At 35.1% G+C, this 17,298-nt stretch overlaps 1 protein-coding gene across 3 annotated transcripts in view; it reads right to left on the reverse strand.

Moving 5' to 3' along the window:
- The window catches only part of LOC150102479 (uncharacterized), a 547,971-nt gene that overhangs the window by 360,545 nt on the left and 170,128 nt on the right, over nucleotides 1-17,298 (reverse strand). For all 3 annotated transcript variants that reach the window (XM_090399126.1, XM_090399124.1, XM_090399125.1), the window contains one exon: nucleotides 7,191-7,565. In XM_090399126.1, the coding sequence (XP_090255252.1) occupies nucleotides 7,191-7,374 (184 nt within the window). In that variant the 5' untranslated portion in view covers nucleotides 7,375-7,565. The remainder of the gene's footprint in view (nucleotides 1-7,190; nucleotides 7,566-17,298) is intronic.

A 17,298-nucleotide genomic window follows, 5' to 3' on the forward strand; every position in this document is an offset into this window, starting at 1 on the left:
TTTGCTAATTCTTTTACATTCAGGTGGTCATATGTTAGCAACAAATCACAAAGACAAAATAGATGTCTTCAATGCTATTAAAGATCAATTAAAAACAGTGCTCAATACTCTTTTAGAAATTGTTGATAATAAAGATACAGATTCTAGAATGCAAGATAAAGGAATATTTTCAAAAAGATTTGCTTTTAAATTTATGACACTAAACAAATTGCAGCATCTTTTGACACTGATGCCAACTTCTCCATCATTATTATTATTATTATTATTCAAGCCTCCATGGAGTCAAAAGACATCGTGGGAGGTCCTTCCTAAGAAACACAAAGTCTCTCAAGACTCATCGAGGGGAACTTACCTCCCTATCAAATACAATCCCACCAACTCACAAATCAGAAAACTTCACAGGCTCCTTAGGAAAGTCACTTCTTAGCCTGTAGAAGTTACCAACAGATTAAAGCCATTTAACTCTATACCTCTCCGTATTTACGGACTCCCAAAAATACATAAAGAAAATGGGCCATTATGTCTCATAGTGGATGGCATTGATTCCCCCACATACAAATTAGCTAAACATTTGGGCAAAGAGCTCACACACTATACTGGCAACACACCATCACACATAAAAAACTCAGCCCACTTCAAAGCCAGCATAGAAAACCTTACACTCCAACATACTGACATAATGGTCAGCTTTGACGTCTCCTCCTTATTCACAAATGTCCCACTCAAGGAAACTTTAGAGTTAATCCAAGCTAAATTTTTTCCCGATATCTCAGCCCTATTTCAGTTCACAATGAACTCAGGCTATTTCGTTTGGCAGGGAAAATTCTACAAACAAATAGAGGGGGACAGCCATGGGTTCACCACTCTCCCCACCCTTGGCCAATTTCTTTATGGAGACCTTTGAAGAAAAAGCCTTACCCTCTGCCCCACAAAAACCAACCATATGGCTTCACTACATTGATGATGTGTTTGCTATTTGGCCACATGGCTCTAAAACTCCTCTCCTTCCTTAAACACTTAAACAACCAACACTCCAGAATCGAGTTCACCCTGGAAAAAAGGGAAAACAACAGCCTCCCTTTCCTAGACACACTAGTCACCCGCCAGCCTGATGGAACCTTGGTTTTCTCAGTTTATAGAAAACCCACCCATACAGGCAGATACATTCACCAACAACCCCCCCCCCCCTCACAACAATATGGAGTGGTGAAAACACTATACAACAGGGCCAAACTAATCTGTTCTAACGACATGGCCATAAACACTGAACTAAATCACATCCTCAACATTTTCTCAGCCAATGGCTACCCCCACCCCCCAAAAAAAATCCAAAAAATATTAAAACCTACAAACCACAGCCCCCCTCCTGCCCTCCACAACAAAGACTACTCTAAATCCATCACCATTCCCTACATCCGAGGCACCTCGGAAAAAATTATCAAAATTTTAAAAAAACATGACCTCACCTCCTGTTACAGGCCTTACAGAAAATTGGCATCCCTTATCTGCTCCATCAAAGACCAACCACTTCCCCTAGACCTACCTGGTGTATACCAGATTCCTTGCAGTTGTAAAATGTTGTACTTTGGCCAAACAGGCAGGACAGCGAATATCAGAATTTCTGAACACAAGGACTACATCCAGTTTCACAAGTACAGCCATTCTGGTCTTGCAGACCATGCTCTGGATACACGCCACAGAATACGGTGGAGGAAAGCTACAGTAATACACCGTAGCAAATACAAATTCGAAAGACTATTTATGGAATCAGCCTCAGCCCTAAGAAACTCTCCAAACTCAACAAATTAGGTTGTATGCGACTGCCCCAAATTTGGGAGGCATACATCAGTAGACCTTCAGCCCAATGGCCAAGAACACCTACTTAGCCCACTAGAGGACACCATCAGGACTTCTAGGAGAACGATAGCTTCATATCTTCATTCTCATTTACTGTGTTGTAGTGCCTGCATGCACATGCCTTTTTGTAAGTTCCTTTCGAAAATGGCAACGTGACGTTGCCGAAATATCAGAAATATTTATTAAAGTATAATTTAATTTATATTCGGATCTACGTTGTTCAATTCCCTAAGTGATTTAGAAATGCATAACCAACGTATAAGCCTGTCTACGAGAATCATACTTGCATAGATCTTACCAGGAACACTCAGTAGGGAAATACCTCTGTAATTCTCACATTCAGTTTTATTTCCCTTTTTATATATGGGTACTATGAGAGCTCTACTCCAATCATCGCGAATTCATCCCTCTGTCCAGGCTTTCTGGACTATGCAGTGCAGCCACTGTAAGACTCTTATACCACCATTCTTCAGCATTTCTGGTCGAATATCATCTACTCCTGCTGCCTTTCCACATTTCAAGCATTTGATGGCTTTTTCTACTTCAAGTATGGATATGTATTCCTGCCTGCATGCCTGGTCAGTGTTTTTTACCACTGTGTTGTCATCAGTGCTTGTTTCATTTAGCAGTTTTTCAAAGTAATTACTCCATACTTCAAGGATATCTTTTTCTCCTGTTTTCATATCACCTTTATCATCTCTAACTCCTTTTACAGCACTCTTTCCTCAATTTTTAAGCTTCAACAACCTCCAGAATATCTTACCACCTTCTTGATATTTATTTTCTATATTCTTGCCAAAGTCCTCCTATGACTTTTGTTTAGCTAGTTTTACACAGTGTTTAGCATTCTTGCATTTGTCTCTATATTCTCTAAGAGCACAAGGTGACTTATTTGATAGGAACTTTTGATATGCTTTCTTCTTTTCCTTCACTGCCTCTTTAACTTCCTGTGTCCACAAGGGAGTTCTGATTTTTTTATCCTTGCAGACAACCTCACCACATGCCTCTCTGGTAGAATCAATCAATGTTTTCTTCAGAGTTTGCCACTGAATCTCCAAGGTTTGGTTGCTGTTCTCAAACTCTTTCATTTTTACTTTTTTTACTTTTTGTTGACAGGTTGACAGTTGACAGTTTTAATGTGTGTGTATAGCATGTGCTAAGCTAAATGATACGCCATTCCACAAAATTGTGTTGCTAATGCAACTCAGTGGAGAAGCATTCGAAAAAAGTTTAACTTCCAAGAAGCAAAAGAAAACCAGTGACTTTTTTACAAAGAAATCAAAAACTCTTTTTTGTGTGTGTTGTGTACAAGAAAGTGATATTTTGTATGCAAATTAAGTTATGTACTGAACTATGCAATTTTATTAAATCAGAATCCTCAACAATACAGGTACACACAAACTAAATTTTTTTCTAAAATAAACTTGTATACTGTATTATTTTTTAATTTTTATATTATAGTACAGTAGCATTTTTTCTATCAGTTATTCATTTATTTACAGAATTAAATTGATGTACCATTAGAATCTGATTATTTTTGCCTTAAAAGCTAGTTATTGTTGTCTCTTGGGAGAAAATTCGCTAATCCAAACTTTTTGCTACTACAAACGATCACAGTTTTTATTAGTTCGGATTAGCGAGATACCACTGTATATATATATATATTATATTTATAACATTTATGCTGACTTGGTTGGCTGAGTGGTTATCCACTCTCCAGCCAAAGGCTATAGGTTCGAATCCTGCCATGGGCATGGATGTTTGTGATTGTCTGTGAAAATACTAGTGGTGGTGGACGGTAGATGGCACTGGTGTAGATGATGATGATGGTAATTGTGGTTCGTTGTAGTTAGTGGAGACAGAGTTGGAGAGTGAGTGCCCTCCCTCAATGAGTCTTTGCATGATAAGATGTGTAGAGGTGTTGGTATATAAGCCACTTCTTTCCCCACATTTATGTCTAATCAGCTGAATTTTCTGGAAGAGAGGGGAACATCAGCAATATAAGAAAAAACAGAGGTGTAGAGTAGGTGCCCTCCCTCGATGAATCTTTGGACTCCCTGGAAGTGTTACATAATAATAACAATTTTAATAATTAACACTGTTCTGGTAGGTGCTGTAGCTTAAAAAAAAGTTCACAGTTTTTAGGAAATATTTCATGTGGAAGGATGTTCAAAGGACCAAAGTAACTAAAAATGAAAAGAAGAGAAGTTACTTTGAATAGGTTTGAAGCTGGACTATGAAATTGATCACCAGCTGCTTGAATTTTTATAAACCTGGATCATGTTTTACTAACTTACTTATGTACTATAACAAGGTGACAAATACCTTGGACAGGGGAGATGAAATACTTGGATTTTGCAAAAGCATTTGATAGACTGCCACATGACAAACTGTTAAATATATATTAAAGATGCCAAGAAATTATATTCTTGGTTTAATCCTTTATCCAAGTGTAAGCAAACAAAGTTGATGCCTGAAGTAACTTCAGTACTGGGAAACTCGTATATAGAAGCTAATGACTTCACATCACTTGCCATAGTATCCCATAATGCAAAGCACATATCCTTACAGGCATGTATAATGCAAAGCACATATCCTTACAGGCATGTATAATGCAAAGCACATATCCTTACAGGCATGTATAATGCAATACATTATGTGAAGGGTCGTCACTAATCCGCTTCAACCTTTATTGAGATCTCATCAGTGGGAGACAGACCCAAAAGTCATACTGAGATTGAAGTAATGCAGAAGTCATATTTCCATGTTAGTTGTCAAATTATTATTAAAATACTTTGGATTAGAGATAGATGTTGGAAGTCTTTCCACTTGGTTATACTATAAATTAAAGATGCCAAGAAATTATATTCTTGGTTTAATCCTTTATCCAAGTATAAGCAAACAAAGTTTGTGCCTGAAGTAACTTTAGGACTGAACAACTTGTATATAGAAGCTAATATACAAGTTAAATAATGACTTCACATTACTTGACACTACTTCTGGGTCTGGCTTGCACTGATGAGACCTCAATAAAGGTCGAAACCGGTCTGGGTAGTCACCCTTACCCATAATGCATAGCATTATAATATGATGTCATTAGCTTCTATATACAAGTTACCCAATCCTGAAGTTACTTCAGGTGTGAATTTTGTTTGCTTACACTTGGATAAAGGATTAAACTAAGAATATAATTTCTTGGCATCTTTAAATTATATAATAACCAAATGGAAAAACTTCCAAAAGCTGTTAAATAAATTGAAACAGATGGAATTGGATAACAGATTTCTTAGGTGAATCCATGACTGGCTGTCAGATAAGTATCAGAAAGTTGTATATCAGGGTACATACAGTATCCCATGTGTTGAGGCTTAAGTGCTGTGAGGACATCATGTTGGATGCTTAATGGAATATATACAGCAATCAGAAAGGATTAAAACTGATTTTAATACTTACAATATTTCGTCTCAGTCACTGAGACATCTTCAGGATTACAAAAAACTAATATAACACAATACTAAGCCAAACACATGGGTGACTAAAGTCCTATCTAGGGATCTCTGATAATTAATGTTTTCCAAATTTTTGGAGGTTTAATGCAACTGTATTTATTTAGATTTGGTTGATTTCTGAGTGCTGCTGCAGATTCTAAAAATAGTCTTTCATTTTTGAATTTACTATGGTGGAGCATGGTGGTTTTTTTTTCAGGAGATCCTGTGGGTTGTACCCAAAACATGGTCTGCCAGGCCAGACTAAACCATAGTCATGATTGCAGATATATGATTTGTATTCTTCTAAGTGGATGTTTGCTGATCTAACTGTCTGTCCAAAGTACGTCAGCTTGCAGGAACAGGGTACTTTATACACTGCAGGCACTGAGAGAGGATTGAGTTGATTTTTGGTAGAACAGAAAAGGGTAACAAGTTTGCGGTGAGGCTTAAATGCTGTGTGGAGGTTGTACTTTTTAAGGACTTGGCTATTTATTTCTGATGTGCCACAGATGTAGGGTATGGTATGATGATGGCATTTCTGAATTCCTTCTGAAGAGATGGCCAGGGAATGGGGGAAGAACCGATTATTTTTTTAATACTGTAATCACTGTAACATTGGAGAGGAAAGTGTTGTATATGTGGTTGAAAGGGCAATTCCACTGGAACAAAGATTGTGGGCTCTCTTGGTTAGACTTTTAATAATGCTATATTGTTGAGTGGGGTGGTGGTGGTGGTGGTGGGAGAGTATGAACGTATCTGCCAGTGTGCATAAGTTTTCCATATACAGTGAAGGAAAGTTTACCATTAGGAAGGTGTGTGACGAAGATGCTAGAAAGGGTAAGCTTTATTATTTTCCTTTTTCATTGTAAACTGAATTCTTGGATGTAGGCTGTTGAGGTGACTGAGGAAGGTCTCTAACATGTCTAGGCCATGAGGCTAAATTGAGAACACATCATCAACATACCTTAGCCAGATAGAAGGTTTGAGAGGGGCTGAGTCTATGGCTCGTTTTTCAAAATTTTCCATATAAAAATTAGCAAGGGGGAGGGGGAACCATGGCGGTTCCTCTTTCTGTTTGTAAATTTTGTTCTTCCAAGAAAAATAACCAGAATTGATGGTAAAAGAAAAGAGATCTAAGATGTCAGAAGGAAAAACGTTTTTTAAGAGTGTTAACGTATCACTTAAGGGAATACTAGTAAACAGTGAGGTGATGTCAAAGCTTACCAATATGTCTGTATTATTTAAAGTTAGTTTCTAATGTTAGAGAATACAAGACAGATTGAGAGAATGCAAGTTACAAAGCTTCATGAATAGGAAGAAGATGGGGGGAGGATATAATTGAGACATATAAGCTAGTCACCGGTTGTTATCAGGTTGACATAGAAGAGATTTTTCATAGAAGGGGAGAGGGCAGCAGTACTAGAGGCCATCGCTGGAAGCTGTATAAAGAGGGTGTGAGCAGAGGAGTGAGGAGCAGATTCTTTGCACGGAGAGTGATTGGTGAGTGGAATGCATTGCATAAGTGTGTTGTGAATGTAGACACACTGAATCAGTTTAAGGCACAGTTGGATGAACATTATGTGCAATAGTGTGTACCTCCTACGATGGGTCTCTGATTCCATGAAGGTCAGATGATAATAATAATAAAGTGAAGACAGTGATGAAAAAAAAAAAATTTAGTAGAATAGCATTCATGGAAGTATTTATGAAAAAGGCAGGAATGTCTGGAAGAAAGGAAAATGCACCATAATATTTTTTATGTTGGAAACAATATTGCTATTAATTAAAAAATAAATACAATTTAACTTATTATTAATCAATATATTTCATAATACAAATTGATACCTTGCAGTATAGTAGGCTGAGAACTGCTCGTGTCCATAGCTGTCACCATGGAAGTTCTGTAGTTGCAACTGTTATTTTCCAACTGCCCTTCTGATAAAACAGTTGCATCAAATCTTCTAACATTATCTACAAATAGATGTAATGTATTCACAGATGACCTAATTCTTTGTTCCCCTTCAACCATGCTTTTTGACAATCTATGCAAGTCATTCTGAAATTTGTAAGTATTCCAGAAAGAAATTGCTTTTCTTCTTTCAATTAATGGGATTATGTTAGGAATGTTAGTTGTAGTCTGCCTGATTCATGTTTATCCTCAAAAAGAAATTATTTTCAGGAGGAAACTCTTCAATATTCTTGTACAGCATCACCGGTCTCCTATAATGAAGAAATATTGCATTAATTATAATTTGAACAATGAACAAATCTCTTTCTCACCCCCCCCTACCAGACATATAATTTGCGCTTGGAAACTGTATAGAATACAACTGAAGTTATATAAGAGCATTTCAAGTAAAAGTGCATTGGCTAGTCTCATACAAAGGTAGAGATTTTTCTTCTAGAAAACAAGGTTTTTCATTCTTTAAAACAGGTGGGTACATATGCAGTTAACAGAGAGAATATGCCAGCTGCATAGCCTCAGAAGTTTCAGCAAGTGCACCCATAAAATTTCACTGGGTCCAGTTCAAATTATCAAATAAAATAATTCAAATTGTAATTATATTGGAACATTTAATTTCATGAAGAAAATTATCTTAATTTTCTTGATTAAAAATTAAATACAGTTTATCTTATTATTAAACAATTTTGTTATTAAACAGACTGAAGCCACCACAATGTGTTCTCCAATTTCCTTCTCCACAATTTTATAAATGGCATTTCAAAAATACTGGTAGCAATTTAAAAATTCTCAAAGCAAATCACAAACCCAAGCCAAAAATTTGGCTTCAGTTTAGGAAATATAATCAGAGCTTATGTATTACACATTAATGTCAGAAGGAGGAGGAGAAAAAAAAAGCAGCCCCTTTATATATATATATATAGTTTAAACCAAATGTCGGATAATTTTCATCACTCACAGCTACGTAGTGACCCCCCCCACACCCCCAAGGTAGATGAAAAAGTATAGTGTCTGATCTCTAGCAGGGGAAAAAAAAAAGATTTTGGATTTCCCTCAGCCACACCCTCTGTACTAATGTGCCATAGCAAAGACGTTAGTGGATGGGATAGTCACAAAAGAAATATATATACATACACACAGCTGCACATATACAATTTATAATAAATAATAATGAATTGTTTTCTCCACACTCTTTTATATTACTGAAAATTGCACAATTTCTTTGCATAAAACAGAAGAAGAATGAAAAACATTCTGTAACAGAGTCAAAAAATATATAACGTCAATTTAAAGCTATCTGCACTCCCACCATTCTTTCAGGCAATGTATTCCATGCACATATGCACTCTTTGCATACAATAAGATCAACTTCTTTTCACCAATTCGATTTTTTTATTTTTATTTTTTTACAATTCCAGAGAATAGTCCCTTGTCATTATCACTTTGAACTGTTTTATCCTTTAAAAAATCTCCAGTGTTCATCTAGTAATGCTTGTCAACAACTTATCTTTCAATTACATCATTCCTCCATCTCATGTCTATCCAGATTATAGACCTAGATAGACATAAAAACTACAGATTACAGACAGGTAATCAATCCTTATAGCTAATCCTGCAAATTCCAAATATTGTCTGCCTTCTCCAGAGTTCTCGTTTCTCGAAGTCCAGACAAAATATAGTCCGATCAGGTCCTTATACCATTCTTATCTCTGTTGGTTAACTCAAGCCCTCTGCCACTATTGTAGCAAATCCTCCATATTGTTTCTGACATATCTGCACTTCAAATCCCTATCCTTCTTTGCTTCCCTACCAACAAAACACAGTTTTCCATCTGTGGATCTGGTGTTTTCCACACTTATAATTAGATACATATTCATTTGACCACACCATCAAAATATTTGATGGCCTGGTTGTCCGAGCAGTTAGCAAACCGGCTCCTCCAGCCAAGAGGCTGCAGGTTCAAATCTCATCAAGGGCATGGATGTTTGGCAGGACCATTATATCAATACTAAATAATGCATCAAAATTTTACATCATATGCAAACAACTGAATTCCCTATAATTCATTTACAATGTTGCAGGTATAAAGGCTGTTGTATGCCTTTTCACTTCAAGTCAAGAGCAAATGAACACACTCACCTCTAAGGGAAAGATGAGATAACATCATTGTCACAGCTTCTTACAGTGCAAAATGAAAATGCTTGAGCCTTCTTACTATGAAATCTCAAACATGCTTGATCCTCCATCAGATACTGATTAAGATAACCATTCCTCAATCAAAAGAAACATAAAAATGGAGGAAAACTTATTTAATGTAAAATTTTGCCTAAGTGTCATGGGTGTCTTCAGTACAAGATCATACAACAATAACAGGCAATTCTAAAAAGTGCCACCTAAGTAGCTAATGTAAGATAACTAAATATGATCAATAATTTCCTAACTTTAAAAAATAAAAAAAGATATACATAAAGTTAGAAAAGATCAGCAGATTGAAAACATACTGTCTCCTATAAAGGGGACAGATGTGACCATCAAATCTGTTTAGGTTAAGACAATGAAGTAAAGTTTCACAAGTTTCTTTATAAAGTTGTTTTATGAATAACCTTATTGTTCCAATAAACCTTATCTGGATTTGCAGATAGATGCTCGGCAAATCCAGACTGTTCAGGCTCATAGTATTTAATATAAAACTTGTGTTCTTCTAGATGAACAAAAGCAGATTTTACAGTTTGTTCAAAATAAGATAACCCACAAGAGAAATGAATCTGTTAGATGCCTAGAAAACGTAGAGGTGGAAGTATGTCCTTAGGAAAAGTAAAAAAAATGTAGGTTTTTCTGATGGGACTAAAGGCCTCAAAAGTATTCAGTGGTTTTAAAACTTTCACTGTGCATTCAGAAATGCCTTGAACATAAGAGACAGAAATGCGAGTTATTTTTTCTGTATTGGAAGAGGTAGAGATACCTCTACATTTTTAATGTAGAGGTATCTCTACATTAAAAATTTTACATTAAATAATTTTAATTATTTAATGTAATTAAAATAATTACATTAAATAATTATTGCTCACAGTATTCAATTATTGAAACAAACCATTCCTCAACAATCCCAGAAATTCAGTTCCTTTACTATATGTTGTTTCATCTATCTGTAAAACCTCTAGTTAAATCTATTAATAATAATCCACTTCACATTTACTAAGCTAATTTTACTTCCACTAAATGTACTTAATCAATTCTGAATGTTGGTCTGGGTGGATAAGTGGCTAGCATATCTGCTCTCCACCCAATATGCTATGGGTTGGAATACTGCCATGAGTATTGGTGTTTTATGAATGTTCTTAGGTGGTATACAAATTTCATCTTGTGGGCTCATCACTTTGCTTACTGGAGGCCTGAAGCGACTTGAACATTCTCTATTTGGTCTCTAACACATATACTATAGACTAACAGCTTTTCACAAGTGAAAGGTGTTAGCTTAAAATACATGTATATTAGTAGCATAAGGCTTTTTAATGTAACATCTTTATGTGCATAGGAGTAAACATGTAAGATAAATCTAATCTTTAAAGGTACCTGTGGCACGACTATAAAAAAAAATTACATGATAACCACAGTAATTAATTTTAATAAAATGAAAGTACAGATATTTTGTACTGAAAATAACAGTACATCATCAGTGAATAGAAAAAGCAAATCAAAGAAACAGGAATACAAGGTACATACAACAATTGGTTTACCAATTAAAAACTGATGCCACATGCTAGAAATTAATATATTAATAAATAATATTATTAAAACTACTTTTGATGGTTACATAAAATGAGAATCTCTCAAACTTTTGGGAGAGAGAGAGAGAGAGACAATCGTTCCAATTCAGATTTGGAATGAGGTGTTCATATTTAAAACAGCTTCTATGGAGAAGACGAGCTTCATCCCGCCAGATACTGTGTTAAGTGACAATACTATGTTGTGCCAGACTAGACTTTTGAGGTTTCATGTATTCAATATAACAGTGATGTTCATTAATTCTTTTTTTCCACAGAACAGCCTGTCTGCCCAAAGTATGTCAGATTTTACAAGATATCTGGTATATGCCAGATAATGATATGGAAGATAAGATAAATGTCACAAAATTGCTGACAGAAGGAACTAATGCAACAACACAGTGCAGTTCAGCAATGTAACATCACACACATAAGAAAACAGAAAATTTCAAGGGCAAAAAAAAAACATGAAGCATCACACAAAACACAATTAAAGGAGAACAATGGTATTAAGAGCAAATTTTCAAGAAAAATAAATGCAATATAAGTTACATAATATAAAGCGAAACAGGCAAACATATCTTCATCTAGAAGAAACAACCTGATTTCTTCCTGTAAATTTCATGGAAGTTTTACACATAATTATAAAACAATTACTAATAAAACATAGATATAACATGATTACCACAAATATTTCAACAAAATTGAAAGCAAAAATACAAATTTTTGTTCTCGACTAATAGTTCTGACATAATGAACCATAAAGAGAGGGAACTTACTCTGCAGCATAATATATTAGATAATCAAGGAGGGGGAGGTGCCAGTGAGTTTACTGTATAGTTGTTGCATGAGTACAGGGACAGAAGATCAGAATGAGAAAGACACAATGCATTATAGCAGTCTGTTCTGTATGATGCAAAAGCAATGAATGGAGACAGTTCCTTATCTCTTAGCTACTGCCACTCCCCAACTCAGATATTGCCATCATTTGGAAGTCGTGAAAGAAATATATAAAGCCGAAAAATATGCATGTGTTGGCATGCAAAAACAGTGTTCTATAGGTAACATTGTTATGTGCACTTCCATGCCTCCAAATTCTCAAACACAGAGTAAACCAGCAGCATGTATGTTACCAAAATCATGCGACGAAATTAGCTATGTCATTGCCCACTACTACCCAGTCAGCTGCAGCAGCTGGTACCGCAACGGTGAAGCAATACCAGCTCTGTCTAGTACTGCTTCAGCATGGAGCAACTAGCTGGTGTCACCTCGTTTTGTGAAACTGGATTGTTTTTCAAAAAATGCCAAGCATAGTGATTTTCTTTCACAATCCCAGGTAATAAAAATGCAAAGTTTTGATTCTGAACAAAAAATGAAACATTATTTTAGACAGCCATGGCAAAAATCGGTGCTGAAAGGCTAAAAGGTTACATTACATGCCTCTGAACCAAAAAGATTTGGAAAGAAAACTGAGCGATACATGTTTTATGACTAAAGAATCTGGCAGACTTTGTCCCAACAGCATAAGACTATTTCTTAAATTACAATTACTATCATTCTGTAAATAATTTTAATAACTCAGTGCTTAACTAATCAGAAGACAAGCTGACTTCAGTTGCTTATCTCATCTCAAGACAATCATTGGGTGAAAAACACAGACCAAGAAGCCCATGTAAGACAAACTACATAAAATGTCTGTTTTTGACATTGCAATCTACCCTACAAGTTCTTCTATTAGTTGCTGTATTTCTTCTTTAATTCACATTAAAAAAATGAATTTATTTTTTATGCAACAGAAATTAATATTTACAAGATTCAATTAATGTGTTATTTTGAGATAATGAATGCAAATCTTCAGTCCAAAAAATTCCATTCCACAGTTCAAATTAGAACTACACTAGTGGCCAAAATTGTGGAAGCCTTTTGGAAAAAGTGTATTTCTGAGGTTTGATGGCTCGTAACACCACTTTTTTTTTGAGTAATACCATAAAATTATATATCAATGGAAAGATAATTTAATCAAGAATGTAATGCAATAGCGTTTATGAAGGATTTTTTTATTAGAACAGCAGTTATAAAGAAGAAAAGTGAAACACGTAGAAAAAATGAGATACACAAAAATTCTCACAATGTGAGTTAACACTTAGTTGGGTAACCTTTAGCATTAATTACGGCCTTACAACGCCTTCCCATAGAGTGAACCAAGTTTTTTAGTTCTGCAGCTGTTATAATGTGAAACCAAGATTGAATTATTGCTTCTATTCATTGGGTTTTATTGCTGGGTTGCTTCTGACTAACAAGTTTCTTTAGTCAGCTCCATAGATTTCAGATTGGGTTAGGGTCTGGGCTATTCCCAGGCCATTCCAGCAGTGGAATATGATTATCTTGAAACCACTTTTTGCACACAGCAGCAACATGACATGGAGCTGAATCCTGTTGAAATATAAATGCGTCATTATCTTGGAAAACATCACATGTGGAAGGCTTCAGTTTGGGTTCAAGTATTTCATTTATGTATTTTTGGGCATTTATATTCCCATTAATCCTGCAAATTCTGCCCACACCTTTTGATGTCATACAACCCCAGATCATAACACTAAGTGGGTGTTTCATAGTAGGTGTAATGCAATCAGGATGCAAATCTTCTCCAATTCTTCTCCTTACGTATTTTATGCCATCACTACCAAACAGTGAGATTTTGGTGTCATCACTCCAAATAACACTCTTCCATTGTTCTGCTGTCCAGTTAACATGGGGTTTAGCCCAGTTTAATCTATTCAACCTTTGTTTGAGATATAAAAATGGCTTTTTTTTGTGAAATTCTAGCATTTAGCCCAAATTCCTGCAGTCTGTGCCGAACAGTCCTCATTGTATTGTGCCATTTCATCTTGTATACACCCAGATGATTTTCTTCTGTCACGTAGGCAGTCTCTCAATTCTTCTATCATCACTTGCTGTTGTGCAATTTTTCCTGCCTTTACCGGTGTGGTAAAGAAATGTTTCTCATTGGTTGAAAGAAAATGAACTGTTGTGGGCACATTAATATTCAAAAACATGTCAACTGTTAATTTGTGCATGAAGATATTTGGGAATTATAATAACTTCATTCACATTTAACAGAATCTGCCATAACTTAAGACCTGTAAATATCATTTGTTGTTAGTCTCTTGCTTATAAATTATTATTCATATAATTACTTTGATTTTGTTTATTATTGTTTAATTATATAATTTGGGATATGTATTAGTAATGAAAGACTCTGTGTTAAAATGTCATTCAATTTATTTTATTTATTCCTGTGTTAATATTATAAGAAGCTGTGCATACGTATTAAAAGAATTTGTATTTATTATATTTAAATGTATTTATGTGAACTACGGATTATTTTTTTTATTTGTTATTTCTGAAAGAGAACGTACATGTGTGGAATTCTGCTGATGTGATTTGATTGGTTACGGTCGGAGAACTGAGTTGTTTTTAGTTAGCGCGTGCTTAGAACGTGAACGGCTATGTATATGTAGAGAGGCCGGTAGGATGTAAGCTGAACTGGTTAGAACCGGATTTTGGGTGGGAAAGAATAAGCATATTTGATTGGAAAACGAAAGTAAAGGGAAGAAGCATTCAGGACAGCAAGGAGAGAAGTAACTGGTGGCAGTAAGGGGATATGGAAAAGCCATAAATCGATTAAGAAAGAGCCAGGAATTAATAGGCAATTCGGAATATTTCTATGAAATTCTAATATTATGAAGAATTCCAAATGTTTTGAGGAAGAATAGTGCAAAGCTGAATTTAAGTTTTAAGTGTGCCTATAGTGAATCCAATGCGTAAAAGGTGTAACCCAGTAAGAGCAGTCCGTTTTATATTTCAGCGTGAAGAAATAAAAGTTAGCTCTACCTGATATATCTTAACATTAACTATGGTGTTCTACTACAAATAGCCGAAGTATAGAGCTTTAAAGTGTTTCCCCCTTGAAATGATAACTGCCTCATAATTAAATTAAGTGTTCGTTGACTAAGAGTGAATTAGAGAATTCTACTTTAAGAATAATTACTGTAAAATTCTGGAACATTGAACTGTGTGAACCATTTTCAATTATTCGGAAGAATATAGAAATGACAGCTGAATGTTTGATGCCTAATGTATTACGTTTGTTATGAGTATTTGAACTAAGCTGATGTATAAAAGAATTGAATTATCTCATTAAATAGAGACAAGTTGTGATAATAGTATTTAAGCGTTGAAGAATAAGATCTGCAAATTTTAACTTTAATCCAAACCGAGTGGCTGCTAGTGTCTCAGAGATATTTTGAATATTGTTCAATTACATTATCTTGCTTAGAAAATTATGTTTAAATGTACATGTTTTATAACCCTGTATTAAATGTTGATTTTATTGAATTCAATTTGTTATTTGCCTGATTTTTCTTCATTGCACCGCTCATAAAATTTATTCGAACTTTGCAGAAGCCTTATATGATATTAGTAACCTCGGCCTGTAAAAGAAGATAATATATGTAGTTGAAGGTTGATTCCTCTATTTCACTTAGATTAATCTGAATATAGGGTGGCGCAGTATAATAAAATTTCTCTATATTTGGATCAGTAATCAACCAACAATTAAATTAAAAAAAAAAATGGATAATTTAAATAAGAATAATGTTCCAACAAAATGGCAGATTCAAAGTCAGGATGTACCAAATTCCTGCAGTCTGTGCCGAATAGTCCTTGCACTCAACTTCACATTGTATTGCACCATTTCATCTTGTATACACCCAGATGATTTTCTTCTGTCACGTAGACACAGTCTCTCAATTCTTCTATCACCACTTGCTGTTGTGCACCTTTTCCTGCCTTTACCAGTCTGGTAAAGAAATGTTTCTCATTGGTTGAAAGAAAATGAACTATCGTGGTGCATTAATATTCAAAAACATGTCGACCAACGAGAAACATTTCGGACCGTCGGATATCTTGTGCGTGACAAAACTTTACTAAAAATTTACGGCCGACCAGACGAATGAAACAGATACTGTGGTTGCGATTAGTTAAATATTAACATTTTGTTGGGTGACTCTCTCCCTCATTCTGACATTCTTTTCTCCGGTTGAATGAAATGTATGGAACTAAATCGTTTTCTCAAAATTCTAACATTCTGGTAATTCACTGAACTACAAAATAAATATGTCTCTGCTTTTTGTTTTGTAAACATATATTTTTAAAAGCACCCAAAAATATTACGACTTGTACTTATTCTTATTCAAAATGTTAATATTTTTATATTCTAAAAAATCCGGGACATTTAGCGTCCCAAACTAAACATATCGGGATGCCAGGACTATTTAGTAGTGTTATTTATTTTTTTCATAAATAACTCCACTAACGCTTTAAATCCACTTTTATTCCATTAAGGGAGCAGATGAGGCCGTTAAGCTCTAACTTCTGAAGACTGATAAGCAGCCAATCACAGACAGCTGACTCAAGGCTATCAATTATTTTTAATTGACATTCAGGGAAAACAGTATGGCAGACAACTACCACCATCTGGCTCCTTAAAACTACATTGCGGTCAAAAACAGCATGAGCTTTACGGTTCAGTCGATGTCTTGAATTACAATGGGAAAAAAAAAAGAAACAATGCTCGCCCTTGGCAGAGATCGGCTAACGTGGGAATCGGTCAAAGGAAGGCTTAGAAAAAATGTCTTTAGCCAGAGATTAGAATTGAATTTATAATGATCTTTCTTTGGATGGCCTTGTTCTCTGCATTCGAACGGCATTTCCACAGGGTTTCAGGAGTCAAAATGACGTGCTGACATTAATTATATTTCACATGAACTTGTAGCATGCGTATATTTAAATTCACAGTTTAAAATAAGTCTTCCTTGGAGTATTTTACTTATAACTGAATCAGTGGTTCCTATGATTAAAATACTAGCAGCATTGGGTATACTGTAGTTCAAATTGTCTGTATACTGTCATTCTACGTAAGAAAGATCTGATAGAATTGATCACCATTATCTTCGTCAATGACAGCATTCAAGTCAGGAGGGAAATCCAAATGTGACTACAAAATGTGGATTATAAATATCATGTTACAGGCTATGATATTTTACAAAATCTCGTAATTGTCACTTATAAGAGAATAAAAAAAAAATGTTTTCGATAAGGCATCAGCAAAACATGCATCTCCTTCATGAGCGTACCAATTTCTAAGGTCAAATTTTGCATTACC

The sequence above is a fragment of the Typopeltis vanoorti genome, chromosome 10, assembly GCF_054136105.1.
Source record: "Typopeltis vanoorti isolate ZY-2024b chromosome 10, IOZ_Tvanoo_1.0, whole genome shotgun sequence".
NCBI lineage: Eukaryota > Metazoa > Arthropoda > Arachnida > Uropygi > Thelyphonidae > Typopeltis > Typopeltis vanoorti.